Below are 19,952 nucleotides of genomic sequence, written 5' to 3'. Positions count from 1 at the left end.
TTAAAAAAACATAAAAACAACTGAGGGAATATTGACATAGCAGATAGTCAAGTAATGGGATGGACTTGCGGTATAACTGCAAATAATGCGATCAACAGAGAAAAATGCAAGGGACATAAACAGCTGGAGGAAACTCGTGGTCCAAACTTAAGACTACAGGAAACAGTGAATGATGCTGGAAAGATATTGAAAAATGCGCTAAAAGAAGAGTGCCGAGGTAGAATTGAAAGCGTTATGAAATAGCTAGATCTGGAGGGAGATGATGCACTGGGTAGACACAAATAATTGGCGACAATATACTATGCCTACAGGAGTAGCCAACCAGATATTGACTAAGAATTAAGACTAGTTGGGTATAGGATAAATTAATGTAAGTTGATTAATGTCAATCTTTGTTAAGTTTTATTTCAAGTACATTCGTGAATTATAGGTACATCTTTAAGTTTAATACTTACATAAGGCTGTCTTTCTTAGCAGAAGTTAAGTATATAACAAGAAAATAGTGAGTTATGGCTTTTTGTTCTCAGTTATCACATTCATAAATAATATCAATGCATCCACTATAAGTAAAACACACACACACACACACACACACACACACACACACACACACACACACACACACACACACACACACACACACACACACACACACACACACACACACACAAACAATTATGTTCTTGAAGATATAGAAGTTTGAGTTTCTAACTCCTCCACAAAATAATCTTCTGTTTTAAAAATATCAGGCGGCTCAAAAGTAAGCTGTGATGATGATGGCCGCTCCTGAACCTGGTGAGACATCTGAAACGTGTGAATAAAAGATGTGAGAGTGGGAATACAACATGGATTATGGAGCCCTCTTACATCACACTGAAAGGACTGAACAGTGTGTGGATAAGTCTCTTTTTATCATATTGACTCTAAATATATACACCTGCAGGTTTCTTTTATGTAGTAGTGGTAGTGGTAGTGGTGGTGGTGGTGGTGGTGGTGGTGGTGGTGGTGGTGGTGGTGGTAGTAGTAGTAGTAGTAGTAGTAGTAGTAGTAGTAGTAGTAGTAGTAGTAGTAAAGAAGAAGAAGAAGAAGAAGAAGAAGAAGAAGAAGAAGAAGAAGAAGAAGAAAATAAAGATGATGAAGTAGTAGTAGTAGTAGTAGTAGTAGTAGTAGTAGTAGTGGTGGTGGTGGTGGTGGTGGTGGTGGTGGTGGTGGTGGTGGTGGTGGTGGTGGTGGTAGTAGTAGTAGTAGTAGTAGTAGTAGTAGTAGTAGTAGTAGTAGTAGTAGTAGTAGTAGTAGTGGTGGTGGTGGTGGTGGTGGTGGTGGTGGTGGTGGTGGTGGTGGTGGTAGTAGTAGTAGTAGTAGTAGTAGTAGTAGTAGTAGTAGTAGTAGAAGTAGTAGTAGTAGTAGTTAGTTTTTAAGCAACATTAGCAGACTGTCTTTACTCACAAAAAAGAAAGGCTTCATAACTGTGGTGAAGCCTTGAGTTGACCCAAGCTGACTTTCTGCTTTACTCACAGCTTTCTCCATCTTGGTCAGGTCTTCCTTCACTCTTCCCACCAGTACCTCCAGCTGGTCAATGGTCTGGAATGTTCTCTGCAGTGACTGGAAGTAAAGTCACAATCATATATATTTTTTCTCCCTTTTCTATTTTTCCCATTCATTGAACTATATGCTATGAATACATCAAGAGGATTATATAAGAATTTTCTTTAGTTTGTTATTCCAACGCTGCATTCCTTACCTGGTAGTGAGAATAGATTTGAGGAACCAGGACATCCAGTGTGTGCCGACTCTCACTACGTGTCTAAAAGCGGATAAAGAAAAAAAAAAAAAAAAAAGTGAACTTTTAACAAAACTACTGTAGTACATGAACTAGAGTAAAACTATTCTCATTCTGCAACAGTTATCTTACAAAACTCTGCATACATAAGAGAACTCTACAGTATTTTATCTATTTTTTTTTTCTTTTTTACTGAGAAATAGAGAACTTTAAGGTTGAATCACTCACTCGTTCCAGCAAACTTCCATACTCCTCAAGACGGATCAACATTGTCTCCAGTTCGCAGTCCAGCTGGGCTTTCTGGAAGATAAATTCATCCCTGCTCAACACAACGTGAAAGCCACTTTGAATATATCTTTTCTTATAAGTTCAATACTATCTTATTTGTGTGTACATAAGACAGTTAGAGAGTGGGCTGCAGTTAACCGAAAAAGTGGCGCATAATTACCTCTGCTGTCTTGTCTACTTTGAAGTAAGGCGCGTAGTCTTTTGCCATTTGCTCCAACAACTTGTTTTGCTGTAGTTTATCTTCCATCTTCCGCTCTAACTTACACAATATAATGAAAGGACATAAGAAGATTTGGGGCACGCCCGCAACACACCTAGTCAATACAACACTTCAGTAGCCGCACCTCAAAGAGAGAACTGTTATCATCGTCACCTCGTCAAATCCGCGCATGTTACGCAATGTGCAAATCACACCAACGGATGCCTTAATTAAACATGATGTGATAAATCAAGCTATACAGATAAGCTGGATGTGACTCGCAGTCTCCGACGGTCACGAGTTCCGTCAGCTGACGGATGTAAACAAACACGCGACTCAAACGACTCCCCTCTTCCCTCGCACCTCCCCCCCCCCCCCACGTGCCACCTAGCGAGTGACGAGTGTAGTATGTCAACACCATTCATCTTACGGCCTGTGGCATTTTCACTTTTATCCTGTGAAAACCATGTAGTGCAATCTTTTAATGTATTCACTGTTTCAATCTTAGCTTGGTGTGTGTGTCTGTGTGGATGGGTAGATTATCTTATGCATGTTTCGTTGAAGTGGTGTTTCATTCACATTTTGAAATAAACATTCAGGCATTTCTTAATAAGAAAACAGTGCAGTATTATATTGATATATTACTTAATTAAAGACTTTACACAATAATGAATATATGACGTGCGTAATATTATAAAATTAGTTATATATACAGTAAGAAATCTTACATAAAAATACACGAATTCACCTGTACAACACACACACACTTTCAGCACTATAAGGGAACTGGCAACTGAGTGGACCATTTTTATTAATTATTTGTTTTGCCCTTGGCCAGTCTTTCCCTCTTACATAAAAAAAAAAAAAAAAAAACTGCATCACTAATGAAATCATCCAAAAATAAATGTACTATATGCAAATGTGTGATTTTCCACAATATAATCAAACCTATCCCAGAGAGAGAGAGAGAGAGAGAGAGATAAGTGACTGAGTGTGTGTATCCAGATCACTACTGCATAAATGGAATAAATCATGTAAATGTTTGATGAATGAAACAAAAACTATCTGAAACAAGACCTGACAAACAAGAAACATTTGTACATGCTAAGGATTTGATCTGCTGACACCACAAACAAGAACAAGAACAAGGTGATGGATCCATAATGTAAATAATGCCCAAAGTAGAATGTCCTGTGTCACTCTATGCAAGTGTTTCTGGCTTACACTGGTCCTTCACTTTTAACTTATGTCTTTTCTCTCATATTTTCCATAAACCTAAACCTTCCCATAATTTCATACAATACTGAGTGCCATACATTTGTCCCTATATTATGGATAACTCTTATGAACTTTACGGGGAACTGGCAACCCAGTGGGCCTTTTTTTCCCCCCATTCTTTATTGCCCTCAGCCAATTTCCCCTGCATAAAAAAACAACAACTTTGGTATCATTTTAGCCATAAAGCCCTACATAGTGTCACACAGAGAAACAAACACCAAACATACTAATAATAATGATTACAGATCTGTTTGCCTCATTCCAATATACAAACTTATGGATTTAGGATAAGACTACAGAAAGGCAAGAAAATTATGTATGTAATGGAAGTCTAACAAGATCACATTTCTGACTTGGACACTTTATTGGAAGTCCTGGAGTTGTGTTTGAAGTGGACTCTCTTGTTGGAGGGTTCCATGTCAGGGCTACCTATACTGCTGCTGCTGGCAATGGAAGCAGTGTCCTTGTCATCCCTAAAAGAAGGAAATTTGGACCAATGACAAAGCAATTGAGACAGGAAGGAATGTAAGAGCTATACTCTACAAAGGCATGTAACATTAATGCACACCTTAGCTTGAACCAAGGCAAAAGCAAGATGATTTTCATTTATTGTTGGCAGTGACTACTCCTTCCCTTACAATACCAAGTGGCCTCAAAATATGATCAAACTTGAAAATATTACTCAAATGTAACCATCAAGCTCACAATGAACACTAATGCAGAATGGCATGGAATATCTTCAATGTTGCAATAAATTAACTTGACATCTGTCATACTGGCTAACATTTATCTTGCAACCAAAACTGAATCCCTAAAATACTCACAACTTTAGAGAGTATGATGGCAGAGTTCCCCAAGTAGAATTCAGTTCCATGTCCTCTGGGAAGCTGGCCTGCACTTGGGTCACCTCCAGCTTGTCTGAGGCCTTGCATGTCACCATGATGCCCTCTGGTGTTGTGGCTGAGCCTTCAACAAAAAATGCATCCTATTTTAGCACACTAGTGGCCAGTATAGTTTCTCCCTTTGACCATTTTCATTATCTAATGTCTCACTTCTCAACATATGTATTGACTTCTGTTTATGCTGTTCCTCATTTAAATTTCAAAATATTTATGCAGTCTGTCTTCTATTATCTGTAGTTGCACTTCTAGGATGCAGACTATAATAGTTACAAGCCTTACCTATGAAGAGAGGTCTCGGCATGTTTCTGGAAGCCATTCTTACTGGAGGACTGGCATCACTATCAGAGTCACTGTCAGGAGAAGACTTAGTAAAGCTGTCTGCGCAGATCTCAACAACTTCTATGGCGTTCTGGTGTATGATGTATAAGAAGGGACTGCGGTATTCTGTAATAAATAAATAAAATAAAATTATAAATAAGAAAAAGAATAAATAATAATAATAATGGAAAGCAAAGTTTAAAAGTAGAAGGTGAAGTGAGCATGGGAAGGATGAAGTGAAAATAGTATTTCATGCATACTTAACATTAACAGACATGATTACATATGAAGTAAAGAAGGAGATGCCCACACAAAAAACCCTCACCAATAGCAATAGGGAGTCTTGTGAACCTGATGTCATGTTCTCTGGAGCGCTGGCCGTACGGATCAACAAACACTGCAAACTCATGGAAGCACAGCAAATACTCTCCATGTTTGCCAGGCTTTGACACCTGAAAGACAACAAACAAATCAATACATTACTGAGACACAATGCCAGAGATTTAAACAAAGAATTCTGATTTAATAATTTCCAAGCAAGTTAATTTTTCACACAAGTTTTCTTTTCACCTTGATAAGTAGGAGCTTTAGGGATTACCTGAATGATGGCCACAGGGAAAGACGACATTTGTGCCGAACCATAGATGGCATAAGTAAGAGATGTATCAGACTCATCCAAGAATTCTGTAATATAAAGGTGTATTGAGGCCACTCCTGTGAACTGCTACCATATGATACAGCTATTACATTCATCTTGGTGATATTTCAGTGCAGAAGTTAACTGTAGATTGTGAGAGGCTTGACACTATTAACAAGGTAACTGGATAAAAATATGTACCTTCAATCTCAAAGGTCTTGAGATCAATTTCATAAAACTTCTCAGCGCCCACAATGAGGGAGACCTGGGTGAAGTGGAGGCAGCTACATGGCTCCTGGGTGCTGTACTGGTTACACAAACTAAACCTTTCCTCCAAGTCTTTCCAAACCAGTATGCTGCAATGAAGGGATAATGTCAATCTTTTAACTGTCATTACTTCACATCTATACTGCATATGAACATGGTTTATAGAATTCTAAGCCACAAATATATGTTTCTTACCAAATACGGTCTGATGCTGCAGCACACATGAAGGTCTGCCTAGCCTTTGTGGTGCCTGAGGCCAGGAGGTGACACCCCTGCAGAGGCTCAACACGCACTGGACTGATGGATGGCTTGGTGAGCTGCATGGCCTCAGCTGATGTGGTTAGTGAACCCACATCGATCTGGTACACCAGATTGTCCATGCCTGAAAAAATAAATGAAAATAATGCAATATTAAGTAATGATTTGCATATTCTAATAATTTATGAATACATTCCAGTAATGGGGAATCCAATCTGAGACTGTTCCAAGCTGGTAAGAATATAAAAATGCAGACATGATGCACATTTCATACCAGCAATGAAGAGAGCAACACCAGCAGATGGTACCAATAGAATTTGGTGAACATTGGTCAGCCCTTCAATTCTAGATCGAGATTTCAGGTTCCCAGCATCATCCACAATAAAGGAGAAGAGACCCTCTGCAGCACCAATCACAGCTGTCTGCAATCACCAGGCAGATGCATCACTATTACCAAATAAACAATCTATTATATTTAGGGAAATTTAGGTATTTTCTGCTATATCATTTTATCCAAGAGATTGATGTAAGAAAAGACATGTAATATCAAACACATGAAGACACAAGCCAGCAATTAATTCACTGGCACTTACTGCCTGGCCAAGGAAAACTATAGTGTTGACATCCAAAGTGCTGGGCTGGTCTAGGGTCAGCAGACAGTCAGCCTGGATGTACTCTTCATCAGCACCACCACTGCCTTCTCCCTTGGAAAGCTGATGACCAGATCATGGCAGTTTAGATTCAGATATTTTTGTATTGCCAAATCATCAAATTAGAAAATAAAATAAACACTATGGAACACACTAAGAAGAGCAGTGCTGTAAATGGTAAGAGCCTTTCCTTTCCTACAGAGGTGTTCCCTTACCTGAGCCACCACACTCTCCAGTGCAGTCACCCAGTTCTGCTTCTCTTCAAAGTTGGTGGTCATGAGGTACAGCATGTCTGAGGACCCCCCAGCAGTCTTGGCACGGATCTCAACCTGGAAACACAATAAGTAATTAACTATCTGAACTGAATATGAAAAATTTACTAAGTGTCTTCATGTCTTAAGGATCTTCACATACCTTTACTAAAGATGAGAAAACAGCACAGAAGACATTAATCTCACACAATTCAATGTTCTATAAACAAGTGAATCTAATACAGAGTAGTAACTGTTGTATTGGCAGTCTTTGTTACCTTCAGGATGTATGGGAGGTCCACACTGCTGGTGGTGGGTAGCTCTGAGCGGGGCACGGTGGACATAACAGTGGTGGAGCAACCGACCCGGTTGAGGGAGACTCTAGCCCGAGGCTGTGTGGTGCTGGATGGCTCACTATCATACACCAACACAGCATCCTTCTCCAGAGAAATGTAGCAACTGTCCCAGCATGACTTTTCTGATCTGTAGAGTTCAGAGTGTTAAGGTGATGAGTATGGTTGTGCTATGAATTAGCATCATATGTGCCAGAATAGTATGGCTACCTTCTCACCTTGGCATCTTGAGCCACCCCTCCATTACACAGTGAGGATTATTGGAGGAACTTGGTCCTTTCTCAGGGGAATTTGGAGTCCTGTCTTTTGAAAGATGTTGAGCAAACTGCACAGGGAGTCCACAGGTGGGGGGCAGTTTTTGGGAGCATTTGATGTGTGCTGTTTTGCCACACTCCTGACACTTGGCAGCACTGCGAGCAAAGGGGATGCTGCCAAGGCACCCAGCACACCGTCCCCCATGCATCTGCAGCCCTGTCAGCCACCTGCAGTGAGACATTCCTTCAGACTATGATCATCACACATAAACAACACGGATGATACAGAAAAAAAGGCAAACCATAAAAGCTTTTTTTCATTTACTGCACCTATCACTTCAGTGAGATGAGTCGCACCTGTGAGGGATGCTGTGCCTCATGCGCTGCCTTGAGCTGCTGTGGTGTGGGGTGGGGGTCTTCTCTCCCCCTATCGGTGCCGGCCTCTTGTTCTGGGGTGTTTGGGGTAATCGAGGGGAGGGAGGAGGCATTGGGGTGCGGGGCAATAATGGCGTGCGGGAAGCTCTTGGGGTGTCTCTGCTGTCCATTGAGTTACCTGGAATGTACGTCACAGTGGAGGAATGTTGCCGGTGACAATGAAAGAATCAAAGAGACAAATGAAGGTTTGTAGAAAGTATAACAGATTAGACGGTACCTTTGAGGGCTGCCCGAGCCTTGGCCAGCTCCTCCTCCAGGCGTTTCTTGGTGGAGCGCTCCTGGGCAAGCATGTCTTCCAGCTCACGATACTGATGAGGCATTGAAAAACCAACATTCTCCTTATTCTCCTTCCCAAACAACTTGTCCTTCAGATTCTGCAAAACAGTGAGTATCTCTTAATATATGTAGGATGACAGCATACATGAACAAAAATTACATAGGTCAGTATGAGAGAGAGAGAGAGAGAGAGAGAGAGAGAGAGAGAGAGAGAGAGAGAGAGAGAGAGAGAGAGAGAGAGAGAGAGAGAGAGAGAGAGAGAGAGAGAGAGAGAGAGAGAGAGAGAGAGAGAGAGAGAGAGAGAGAGAGAGAGAGAGAGAGAGAGAGAGAGAGAGAGAGAGAGAGAGAGAGAGAGAGAGAGAGAGAGAGAGAGAGAGAGAGAGAGAGATTTCTTGCAACTGTGGCACACCTTCTTTTTCTTGTTGTCCATCTTTGACTGCAGGAAGTCTATCAGCTTGGTCTGCTGGTTAATAGTGCACTGCATCTTTACTCTGGTGTCTTCTTGCAGTGCTCGCTGGTCTGCCAGAGTCCCTTCTACCTCCTCAATCCTACAATGGAGATAATGGTGCTTAATGTACTGTACCTAACACTAACACTTTTACTGCACAGGTGTCAATTAAAACTATGATATCTTTAAACATTTCTGAGTTGAGGTCTGCAAATTCAAATTCATTCCATAAAGTATGTGGAATATAAAAGTGGCAATAATGTAATTTTTAAGGTCACAATAGATGGATACAAGTAAAAAGGGTAATGCTTATTGAAAGGGTTAAAAGCATTCCTTTGCTCACCTGGCCTTGTACAGCTCAGCCTTGGATATGGCCTCCTCCAGCCCTTCAGTAAGCTTAAAGTTAGACTCCTTAAGGGTGTGGATGTGTTCAATGTGGCCGGCACACTCCTGCTGGGCAAGGTCACGCTGGCTCTTCACCTCGATCAGCTTGCGCTCCAGGTTCTTGAGGAGTGTCATTGCTTCATTCAGTTCTTGGTCCACTGCATCATTCTGAGCAATAGGATAAGAGTTTGTGTTAGTTCATCAACTCAATTAAAAATGACAATTCTTTACAGCAAAGAAACAAGGGATTCACAATTTTGAAAGTGCAAGGTAGGATGACTTATCTTACCTGCTGTCGCAACGCCTCCTTGCCCTCTTCTACTTCCTTCAGCTGTTCGTTGATCTGCACAATCTGCTGATCAGTCTCAGCATCAGCTTCTCTTAACTGTTTTTCAAGTTCCTTCACTTTCTTTTCCTGGAAGAGCTTGAGAGACTTTTCTTCATTAGCAGATGCCCTTGCAGCTCGGATATCACCTTGAAGCTTCTCAAGCTCCTGGTTCAGTCGAGCTCTGTAAAATGCATGTAATGATGACAAAATCCTTTTATCTGGCTTCCATCTTTATGTGAAAATGAAGCAAAGCTTATAAAAAATACACTAATCCTCTAATAGAACCACTGCAATGTAGTAATTTATTTGTCATCCCTGAGTATCATCATGATCATGAGTAAAATTTACATGAAGACTCACTCTTCCTGTGAGAGTTGCTTGATAACATCAGCCTGAGCTTCCATCTGAGAAAGTTCCTCATCTTGGTCAGTGCAGACCTGCTTCAGTTGGGAGATGGTCTGTGAAGAGAGCACAGCCATTTAATCTTTTCCTTTTAGGATAAAAGATACAACCATAGCTACACTCAACATTCATGAACCTTGCAAAAAACAAGCATTGTGAACCAGTAGAATCCCTCTCACTTCCTCCTACAACTTTCAAATACCACCATACAGTGTCCAATGTGTCATACCAGTTCAGACTGCTGAAGTTTTTTCTGGAGTTCAGCAATTTCTTGTTTAAGGGAAGACTTTTCCTGCTCCACCCTACCCTTGGCTGCCTCATCCATCTTAATCTGAGACTCCAGACCACGCTTCTCGAGCTGATTGAACAAGCAAGTATTAATAGAAGGAATCATCAAGGATAAAGATCATGCAGACATGCTCATATAAATTAATATACGTTCAACCTACTTCATTTCCTGTATCTGCCTATAAAGTATTCTCATGTACTATACTGTAAACTAATAAAACAAGAGGATACATGTTATCACCTTCAGACTATCCATCTGCTGGTGTACCTCCTGGAGCTTACGTTGGTGCTGTTCCCCACTCTTCTTCACTTCCTGCAGACTCTTGATCTTTTCCTCAAGCTTGGAACATGCATGCTGAAAAGATTATAAGTAAATAATGTCTGTCTCAAAGCAGTGAGGCCACAAAGGTCATGGTAACATCATAGAAACTTTATATCACAATTATTCTCACAAAATCAAAACAACTCACCTGATGCTCCAGCTTCTGCTTCTCAATATCTGCCTCTCGGGATTTGATTTCACCCTCTAATTTGTCAATGACTTTCTGGTAATCAACTTCCACTTCAGAAGCCTTCTTTATGGCAGCCTGGGAGAAAAATAAGCCAAATGACTGATTACAATAGGCAAACAGTAACACAATACTACAAAAAAATTATTCAAATAATACATTGTTAATTCCTATCAATGGGAGGGGAAAAAAAAAAAAGATAGCTAATGAAAGATAAATGTTCTGCTTCAGGTATGAGGTAGGCAAGACAGGATCCTAATGATGAGTGAGGGAATCAGGCTCACCTCCTTCTCTGCAAGCTGGGATCTCTGCTCTCTGCTCTTCTCCCGCAGGAAAGCTATTGTATCTTGAGTTGATTTTGCCTCGCGTTCAGCAACTCGCAGATCAAGCTTGCAATCTGAGAGCTCCTGCTTAAACTGGGAAAAATTGCTGTCATTAATACAAACTCTTATCAAACTTGCACTACCTGATCAGTCCTAGATGCAAGATAACTAGATATAAAACAATTTCTTCTGTAGTTCATAAGAGGCAGACTATCTGATGCCAGTGTGGTGTTTAACGTACCTGTTTCAGATCCTCTGTTAATTTCTTCACCTTTTCTTTCTCCTGGGCAAGAGCTGAACGGGCACCATCCAGCTGGGTCTCCAAACACTCTAACCTTGCTTTGTACATGTCCTCACAGGCCTCAGTGGAATGCTTCTTACCCTCCAGCTGATTGACAGTCTCATCCAGTTTGGCAAGGAGAAGCTCCAACTCTGATATCTTAGCCTTGTGTTCTCCTACCAAGACACAAACCATGGCTCTCAGACTGTGCTCATTATTACTTTAAGACAAATAGATGAAACGAAACCAAGGAATGAAAAGCTAAGACAAACATCCTTAAAGTATTGATCAGTACAAAGTTAAAAGGGTGCCCCCCAAACCTACCTTCTTTGGCCTTGACAACCATAAGCTGAGACTGGAGGTTCACTTTGTCACCAGTGACAACCTTCAGTTCTTGTTCAAGTTCCTTTATCTTGGCCTCCTGTTCCTCTTCCTTCAAGCTGCGGGTGGAGCCCAGGCTTGAAAGGCTTGCTATCGACTCATTCAGTTGACACGACACGTTCTGAAAATATGAGAGATTTACAGAATGACGCATCACTTTGCTGATGAAATGTTTCAAACACCTTACATGTATATAACAATCTTTTAATTCAAGATTCAATGCAATCAAAGCTTTGGTGAGTCATAGGGGAATACAAAGTTAGGCTTCAGCTCCACCACATCTTCCCAATCAAAATTCCAATGTTTTATCAATATGATTTGAAGGATACAATATATGTCACCAGTACCTGCAATTGCTGACGCAGACGTGAACATTCCTCTTTCTCTCGGTCTACTTGATTCTTGAGGTAATCGATTTGTTTTTTCTTCTCTTGATGTTCCTGAAGTTAAAGTATTACTTTTGTAAGGCAATGATAATATAATTCTGATCTCTACAGAAACAAAAGAGCTATGAGCTGTTTTTCTCTGAAATCTATGAAATAATTCTTACTCTTTTCCTAAAGGAAAAAATTCTGTTTTTTACATTAACATCATAACACCATAGTACACAAATTAACAAATACATGAAAAAATCAATTGACAAATTAATAGAAGGATGAAAAAAAATAATAAATAAATAAATAATAATAATAATAAATAAATAAATAAATAAAAATAAATAAAACAAAAATAAATAAATAAATAAACAAATAAAAAAAATAAATAGATAATCCTACAAAGCAATTATGCTACCACTTAGTGTACTATGCCTTCAAGACTCCCACCTGTTCCTTTAAGTTCTGGAATTTCTTTGTAGAGGCTTCTAACTCTTCCTCCAAATGTGCTGCTTTGATTGTCAAGTGATCAATGTGTCTCTGTAGCTCTCTCTTCTCATCCTCCTCCCTGGTTCTGTCCAGAAGTGTTCTCTCCAGGTTTCTGGTTTCATTTATAGCCTCCAGAAGTCTGCTCTCTGCCTCATCATTTATAGATTTTTGCTCATCAAGCCTTGATGAAATTTCTGTCAGTTCTAGTTGCAGTGCCTTGGCTGCATCACACCCCCCACTGCACTGCTCTACTTTCCTCTGGCTCAGTCTGGTTTTCTCCTGTAGCAAATTTTCAATTAAGAAACTGAGAAACAGCAGAGAATATCACATGAAAGGAAATAGTAATCTTGTTTTCTACTCACCATATTTGCAATAGTCTTCTTCAGTTCCTTATTCTTTAGCACAACTGCCTGAAACTCCTTCTCCCTCTCCAGCAAGGCATTGCCAACCTCCTGGTGCTGAGCCTTCAGGTAAGCTACTTCCCCCTCGTAAGCCTAGAAAACAGGCAAATCATGAACACCTAAACTAAGTAAAGGACAGGATAACATGTCCCATTGAGAGTCTAAAATAGAGGGAAGTTGCCTCACTTGTCTTGGACCAATGAAATATTTTATTTGTCATGATTAATAAATGTGCAATTCTACATAAAGATACAGATTGACATGAGAATATATGAAAGCAGACAACTTTACATTGATTTTAACATTGTATTCCTCTGTCTTCTTTGCAGCATCAGCCTTCCACTTCTTCTTCATGTCCTTGATGAGATCAATCACCTCCCTCTCTGTCTTGGTGCGGTCTGCTCGCTCATTGGCCAAGTCCTTCTTGTAGTTCTGGGTAAGGCGGAGACAATTCGCAACACCATCAGCAACTTCACAATATCTCAATTCCAGCTACTAAGCTTGTTTCTATTATAGTTGACACCCACCTCACCAACATCATGATACCACAAAACCTACAAGCTCATACAATTTTTCTGTTTAGAATTTAAATGTTTTGCTCTCATTATCAATACGAGTCTGAAGGGGTTGCATGATGTGATGATGTATATCTCAACACAAGGCACAGCATACTAACAGCAGCTTCTCTCTCCTTCTTGGTGTTTTCTTCCTCAAGACGCTGCCGCTCTTTCTCCAAATATTCTAGCCGCATCTCAGCCTCCTTCAATTTGTAATCCTTCAATTTCAGGTGACGTTCACCTTCTCCATCCTTCATCGCCTGAAGCTGAAATAAGAACATGCTTGCAGAGTCAGAACTACAGACATCACAGCACCACTTGGTGATATCACATGAACAGTCCCCACCAGTATGTAAAGACAGTGAGGATTCTGCATTAAGCAAAAGATTTCACAAGGTGACAAAAAATAAGCACTACTTAGAACATTCTTATCTTGCAGTACCTGCAGCTTCAGTTGATGGTTTTCCTTCTTCTGCATCTTGAGTTGTGCCTCCAGCTGAGAAGGTTCTCTCAATGATTCATCCAGTATGGAAATGTTGATGGCTGTTGTGCTACTTGTGTGAATTGTTCTGTCATTGACATTAGAAATTAAACATTATCATCATGAATTATATTAAAGTAAAATTAAATGCATTTATGCAGTGGAAATTCTTATTACAGTGAGTGTTTGAGAAAACATCTCCCTGATTACAGAAAGAGCTACCTACTTTTCAGTGTCAGGATTCTGTCTGCTGTAAGTGAAGCCCACAAAAGGCAGGTTCTTGCCAGTGAAGGTCTGAGGCACACGGAAGGCATCCATGGAAGGCATCCGCCGTTCATTCTCAAACTCCTCAAAATTGCTGGTGTCATCAAGACCATTTACGATGGGAACAAAGGGAGGTGCAGCTGCAAGGAAACATGCCCAAATTTACCTTCCAGGAATATAACTTCTATCATTCAATACGTAAGAAGTGATTAACAATATAATGGCATCCTTAAGCATGTCTGAGGAAACTTGACATTCACAGGACATTGTTGAGTTACTTGCAAGAGAGAAGGGAAACATGCTTGAGGCCAATGCAGTGTGCAAGACTAAGGTGTATGGACAAGAACTAATAGAGAGTCTCATGTCTTTGTCTTTGCTACTCCCTTCAGAAACTTCATTACATTACATTTTGTAAGTTTTCACAATAATAGTAATATATTCCGTCCTGTAAAGTAGTATCAATCCCAAAACAAAATATGGAAAAGGAAAAGAAGGAATATCACTTAAACTATGGCATGTTTCTATGACACTTACTGTTCCTGAGATCATTCCAGTTGATGTGGAGGAAGAATTTGTGTTGCAGGAGACCAGAGTGAGTGAGGCGGTGAGAAGCTTCCTCCAGCAACCCTCGCATCAACTGCTTGGCTGTCTCACTAACGACCTTCTCCTTGTCATCAAATTTCAGTGTCTCCTGGAGCAAAAAATAAGAAAGTGAGAGTTGCTACAATGCAAGATATAGAGAAATGGATCAGAGAGAGAGAGAGAGAGAGAGAGAGAGAGAGAGAGAGAGAGAGAGAGAGAGAGAGAGAGAGAGAGAGAGAGAGAGAGAGAGAGAGAGAGAGAGAGAGAGAGAGAGAGAAAGAGAAAGAGAAAGAGAAAGAAAGAGAAAGAAAAAGACAGAGCCAGAGACAGAGACAGGGACACAGACAGAAAGACAGAGAAAATTTGAAGACAAGAAATGTATGAGAATAATACTGTGAACAAATTCATAATTTCATATATTTCACTGATGAGATTTATTGAAGAGCTACAGGTACTCTCAGTTTTGGTGGAAATGGTGTGTCCTTACATGGTGGTTCATGATGTTACTGTAGGTGGCAACAACCTGGTCTGCTTTGAAAGGTGTGTTGCCATATAACATTTCATACATGACAATACCAAGTGACCACATATCACACTCAGTCTGAAAAGAGAAGCACAAGTTAGAGCTGGGTAACAAAAAAAGATTAACCCCTTCAGTACTGAGATGTGTTTTTCCCATGATTTTTTGGGTATGATTAGATTATTTTATTTGCTTTTAGGAAGGGTCTATGGAGGTCAAAAGATTAATAGCCAGTCTTTACTATATTAATCCCCACATGTTTCTGAAGCTGTATAAAATTGCCAAAATAATAGCTGGAATGAATACAAAAATGGGGCATGGTACTGAAGAGGTTAAACAAAAAGGCTCACTTAGATGCCAGTCCCCAAGCAGGTTAGCCAAAAGAATGGGATAAATCATAAATGTCTTGCATATTTTCAACACAAGATCATAAGATGCATCAAGGGTTAGTGTTGGCATTTCTGCTTACCCCATAGGACACATTGATCTCCCCATCCAGGGACTGCAGGACTTCAGGAGCAATGTAGTCTGGCGTTCCCACAGGCATCTTGCTCCGCACCACACCACTGGAGGTGAGCCGTGCCGCCGAGCCAAAGTCTGCCAGCTTCAAGTGTCCACAGCGGTCAATGAGGATGTTCTCTGGCTTGATGTCCCTGAGGAGGAGACATTAACCTTGTGTGACATTTTTTTTTATGTAAGAGAGGAAAGCTGTGTACAGTGGGTGGTAAGGAAACAAACTGATGCAAGGCTCATACTATATTCTTTAACGCTTTGAATAGAACATACTCCATACCTTGCTCCAGCTTCTGTTTCTCTACCACCCACTCTACACATTTGTCTAAATATACACAAGAGGAAAGCTGGCCAAGGGCAACATAAAGAGTGAGAGAGAGGAGAAAAAAAAAAAAAAAAAAAAAAAAAAAAAATCACTTAGTTGCAGGAAAAAAGGGTTCTCCGGATATAACCTTTGTAAATCACTGAACCTTCAAAATGGACAGCTAAACATAAAGTACTCTATTAGTTACTAAGCAGGAAAAATTTAAGCATTTATAGCATGCTGTATATAAGTAGAGGAAGTAAACACATCAACATACTTCCTCAAACATCCAAGTGCTATTTTCTTTTTATAACATGCATGATCTTATACGTAGATTATGATGAACCTGAAAAAAATGCCAAACATGTCTCAAATCCTACTTCTGAGTGTGAGGTGTAAGTACTTGAGCAGTGTGTGGGTGGCAGTAGGCACCTGTGAACATATCCCATGGAGTGCAGGTCATGAACAGCCAGGGTCACCTCAGCCAGGTAGAAGCAGGCCATGTCCTCGGAGAAGCTGCCGTCGTAGCGGTCCAGCAAGGATAGCAGGTCGCCTCCCGGGTGGAAATCCATCACCAAGTACAGCTGCTGGGCATCCTGAGGGAGCAGCAGCACCATGACATCCATCATACGCCAAGTGCTTTCATTATTCATTATATCATTAAGTGGTTATTTGTTTTACTCTTTTTGTTACCCTTGGCCAACTTTCCCCTCTTACATAAAAAGAAAAATGCAAGACTTTTCTGGATGTATGAGACAAATCTATACACTGTTATGCTGAGTAAACTGGCTTCAAAGTTGCTTCCCACCTGGAATGCATAATGCAGGTGTGTCATCCAGGCAGAGGTTGCTTTAGCCAAAATGTCTCGTTCCTCTTCGTAAAACGTCACCTGGAAAGAAAGAAAATAAGGTAAATAAAGAAAAATAATAAAACAAGGATACAACAATAATGTGCTCCGATCTTCCCTGTCACTCCTGAGTACTTACGTGTTTCTGGGACAGCGTGTCAGACTTGCGGAGTATCTTGAGGGCATACACATTCCCCGTGGCCTTCTCCCGCACCACCTGCACCACGCCAAACTTGCCCTTGCCAATTACCTTCTTCTGCTCAAAGTCATTCAGGTTCACCCTCAGGTTCCGCACCTCATGAATGGTGTTGCGGTCTGTGGCAGCAGGACAAAGCAATCCAACACATAAGAACATAAGAAAAGAGGGAATCTGCAAGAGGCTGTCAGGCCTACACATGGCAGTTCCTATATGAGAAAAGCTACCTAAAGTTTGCCTACTCTAAAGTGGCTCCTGGATCTGGGTTTGAATGGTATCCCAGGGAATGCATGGTTATCAGATCTTGAGGAAAACTGTGAGCTATCCTTGTAATAAGTGCATTGATCAACAGAAAACAAGTAGTATTATTCACATCAAATCAATTACGTTATCAATAAGCTACAGTGTGTTTGAAATCCAGGAGCCATCTTACAGTAGATAGACTATAACTCCATCTATCATCCCCATCCATGAATTTATCTAATCTTCTTTTAAAGCTCCCCAATGACTCAGCAATGACATGACCACTGAGTCCATTCCACTCGTTAGTCTTCATTATCAACTCATATGGTCAACTATCCAAGAATAGTGATGTCAGTTCAATAGTAAGGGAAATATCTGCACGCTAAGAAAGCACAGCAAGTAAAAATACATCAGATATTGAATAAAAGGCAATGATAATATAAATAGAGTAGTAAGCAGTCATTATCACAGCCCTCAAAAGTCACATTAACCCCTTCAGTACTTGGATGCATTTTTACCATGAGATCTGTGTACTGATTAGACCATTTTAATGACATTTGGAAGGATCTATGGAGATCAAAAGATAAATGGCCCAGTCTTCACTATTTTAATCCCCCACATGAGTTTCTGAAGCTGTTTAACCTCTTCAGTACTGGGATATGCTTTTACCATGAGGTTTGTGTACTGATTAGACCATTTTATTGACATTTGAAAGGATCAATAGAAGTCAAAAGATTAATGGTTCAGTCTTCACTATTCTAATCCCCCAAATGAGTTTCTAAAGCTGTATAAAATCACCAAATCATAAACAGAAAGAACATAAAAACAAGTCAAGCTAGGATTAACTACAGCTATAAATTTCACCATTAACTTCCATAATTAAAAAACAACCAATAGGCAACACAACACAACACAACACCTTTCCACAAATCACGCCACAACACTCACACTTATTAACGAAGGATGTCACAGCCTCTTCCTTCTTCAGGTAGTCCTTGTTACACTCCTCGTACAGCACCAGCAGGGCGTCCAGCAACCCCTCCTGCCCCGCCAGAACCCCATGCTGCCCTGCCTCTAGCCCCGCACTACACACAAGGGAGCGCAGCTGACGGATACGCTTAATGATTGGCTCCAGCCTGGCTTCCTCCATCCTGCCTCTTGACTGTGGGACTAAAAATTGGGGATCAAGATAGTGCCAAGATATATTCCTATTTTTAATCCTGTTACCTTATCTAACCCTGGTCCTTTGAATCCCTATGTTATATTGTACAAGACTGAGTTTTTTGAGGGTTTATTTGTTGTTAGGGCCACGATGTATAGATTGATTTAAGGTCTATTTGCTCTACTTACAGCTGTGTCGCTCAAAAAAAAGGCACAGTACGGGACATTCACCTATCATTATATTTAACGTGGTTAGATTTGCAGTTTCAACCAATATACTCTATCTTATATTTCTTTTACCCTATGCCTAACAAGCACATTTTCCGACAGGGTAAAATGGGGTTAGAAATGCTGGTAGAAGTGTGATCTAGACCGTGAGATTGTGTACAGTTTACGTGTGGTGTATTGGTTGAAAATGTAATAATTCCTTAACGTGTATCTCATCTACCTCGCCAGTCACTCCCCGTGCATTACCTTGAAGCTGCTGTGGAGAAGGTAACTGCTCCTCTACATCACAGTGTCGCCTATTACACTCAGACACAGACCTGACGGCTCGCACCACCACAACAACAGCGTTTTAAATCTAGCAGCTGTTTACCCCGCCCGCTTATTGGACCAACTGCCGTCTATCAATAGCCAAATGAGTACCTACTCCCTCACACTCTTCAGTATATTTATGATATTTAAAGTATAAAAGTATGTCTATTCATTGATATTTATGTCTTATGTAGAATTGGACACTAATACGCCTGGTGAAAAAGAACACCTGCAAATTATATCAAATATTTGAGGAACTTCATTTGATTTCTTTGCGTGCCACTCTAATAGCTCTACATGTTCAGGGCCAATAGGTATATCTAAGGCTGCTGGCAAATCTTTAAATTTAGTTATAAATCAAAGTACTCAGTATTCATTCTTGATATTTATTGGTACTTTTTGTTGTGTCACTCATATGTGTCAAGTTGATTACGCGGGAACTTCAAAAGCTCCACATGCCGCGATAATGCCTATACTGTCTACCTTCCCTTTTCACTTACTCTCTGGACACTATTCCTAAGGAAGAGGGTTCCCGGACAATCATTCAGAGTGCTGCCATCAAGCTACTAGTCTGTCAATGAGCAAGAGTAGCAGTCAACAATCAACAACTACCTATTTACATACCAAGAACACTCACTGTCACATTATCTGACCGAGACCAGAGCTGGGTGAATGAATAAATAACAGGGAGGTTGAGTGAATCTAACCTCACTGATGAATAATGATGATAAACAATAATAAAAGACACTCCCCACCACGAGATACATATACATAATGATTCACATGGTAATAGTACATATATATCTCCATGTATGTACTATATTCAAATACAATACGTATGACTGTATGACTTTCTATTATAGTAACCTTGAGTTTTTCTTATTCTATTTTCTTTTATCCTACCAAGGTGTGCAACCATACAAATAATAGAAAGGCCAAATAACTGAGTGGAGTGTTAAGTGCACCTATATATGCTTTTTTTTTTTCTTCTTCT

At 40.3% G+C, this 19,952-nt stretch overlaps 2 protein-coding genes and 1 long non-coding RNA gene across 6 annotated transcripts; 1 reads left to right on the top strand and 2 right to left on the bottom strand.

Annotated features, from left to right (window-relative positions):
- Positions 1-379: 379 nt before the first annotated feature.
- On the bottom strand, positions 380-2,602 carry LOC123519646 (biogenesis of lysosome-related organelles complex 1 subunit 4-like). Of its 4 annotated transcripts, none has more exons than XM_045281105.1 (6): positions 2,229-2,598; positions 2,009-2,080; positions 1,742-1,804; positions 1,447-1,602; positions 672-804; positions 380-603 (listed from the first exon to the last, which is right to left on the bottom strand). In XM_045281105.1, exons 1-5 carry the CDS (start codon positions 2,313-2,315, stop codon positions 676-678), a joined length of 507 nt encoding a protein of 168 aa, XP_045137040.1. In that variant the 5' UTR covers positions 2,316-2,598; the 3' UTR covers positions 380-603; positions 672-675. The 4 variants fall into 4 exon arrangements, with proteins under 4 accessions (XP_045137040.1, XP_045137039.1, XP_045137038.1 ...); XM_045281104.1 differs by having other exon boundaries at positions 380-594; positions 675-804; XM_045281103.1 differs by having other exon boundaries at positions 380-804.
- Positions 2,603-2,612: 10 nt separating this feature from the next.
- On the top strand, positions 2,613-7,089 carry LOC123519647. Its single transcript, XR_006679073.1, has 3 exons — positions 2,613-2,673; positions 5,887-6,008; positions 6,127-7,089. It is a non-coding gene; the product is annotated as an uncharacterized LOC123519647 (long non-coding RNA).
- On the bottom strand, positions 2,889-19,032 carry LOC123519640 (citron rho-interacting kinase-like). Its single transcript, XM_045281095.1, has 39 exons — positions 18,896-19,032; positions 18,209-18,430; positions 16,961-17,136; positions 16,783-16,863; positions 16,407-16,570; positions 15,627-15,810; positions 15,125-15,238; positions 14,590-14,746; positions 14,018-14,195; positions 13,753-13,879; positions 13,430-13,576; positions 13,045-13,185; positions 12,715-12,846; positions 12,314-12,631; positions 11,837-11,929; positions 11,433-11,610; positions 11,070-11,284; positions 10,790-10,921; positions 10,467-10,583; positions 10,238-10,351; positions 9,938-10,066; positions 9,667-9,764; positions 9,268-9,487; positions 8,938-9,146; positions 8,556-8,694; positions 8,088-8,244; positions 7,793-7,988; positions 7,400-7,663; positions 7,107-7,311; positions 6,793-6,906; positions 6,521-6,640; positions 6,202-6,349; positions 5,865-6,051; positions 5,604-5,758; positions 5,364-5,449; positions 5,091-5,217; positions 4,727-4,891; positions 4,370-4,511; positions 2,889-4,018 (listed from the first exon to the last, which is right to left on the bottom strand). Exons 2-39 carry the CDS (start codon positions 18,408-18,410, stop codon positions 3,886-3,888), a joined length of 5,964 nt encoding a protein of 1,987 aa, XP_045137030.1. The 5' UTR covers positions 18,411-18,430; positions 18,896-19,032; the 3' UTR covers positions 2,889-3,885.
- Between the last annotated feature and the right edge of the window lie 920 nt (positions 19,033-19,952).

Source organism: Portunus trituberculatus, chromosome 45, assembly GCF_017591435.1.
Source record: "Portunus trituberculatus isolate SZX2019 chromosome 45, ASM1759143v1, whole genome shotgun sequence".
Classification (NCBI taxonomy): Eukaryota; Metazoa; Arthropoda; class Malacostraca; order Decapoda; family Portunidae; genus Portunus; species Portunus trituberculatus.
This window is presented reverse-complemented; position numbering and strand designations above follow the sequence as displayed.

Coding starts and splice junctions, on each gene's coding strand:
- LOC123519646 (XM_045281103.1), bottom strand. CDS start 2,315: ATGGAAGATAAACTACAGCAAAACAAGTTGTTGGAGCAAATGGCAAAA. Junction 1,805..2,008: donor ATGGAAGTTTGCTGGAACGA/GTGAGTGATTCA, acceptor ATCCGCTTTTAG/ACACGTAGTGAGAGTCGGCA. Junction 805..1,446: donor TTATGAAGCCTTTCTTTTTT/GTGAGTAAAGAC, acceptor CACACGTTTCAG/ATGTCTCACCAGGTTCAGGA.
- LOC123519640 (XM_045281095.1), bottom strand. CDS start 18,410: ATGGAGGAAGCCAGGCTGGAGCCAATCATTAAGCGTATCCGTCAGCTG. Junction 15,239..15,626: donor AGATCAATGTGTCCTATGGG/GTAAGCAGAAAT, acceptor TTCTCTTTTCAG/ACTGAGTGTGATATGTGGTC. Junction 7,312..7,399: donor GGGTGGCTCAAGATGCCAAG/GTGAGAAGGTAG, acceptor TGAACTCTACAG/ATCAGAAAAGTCATGCTGGG.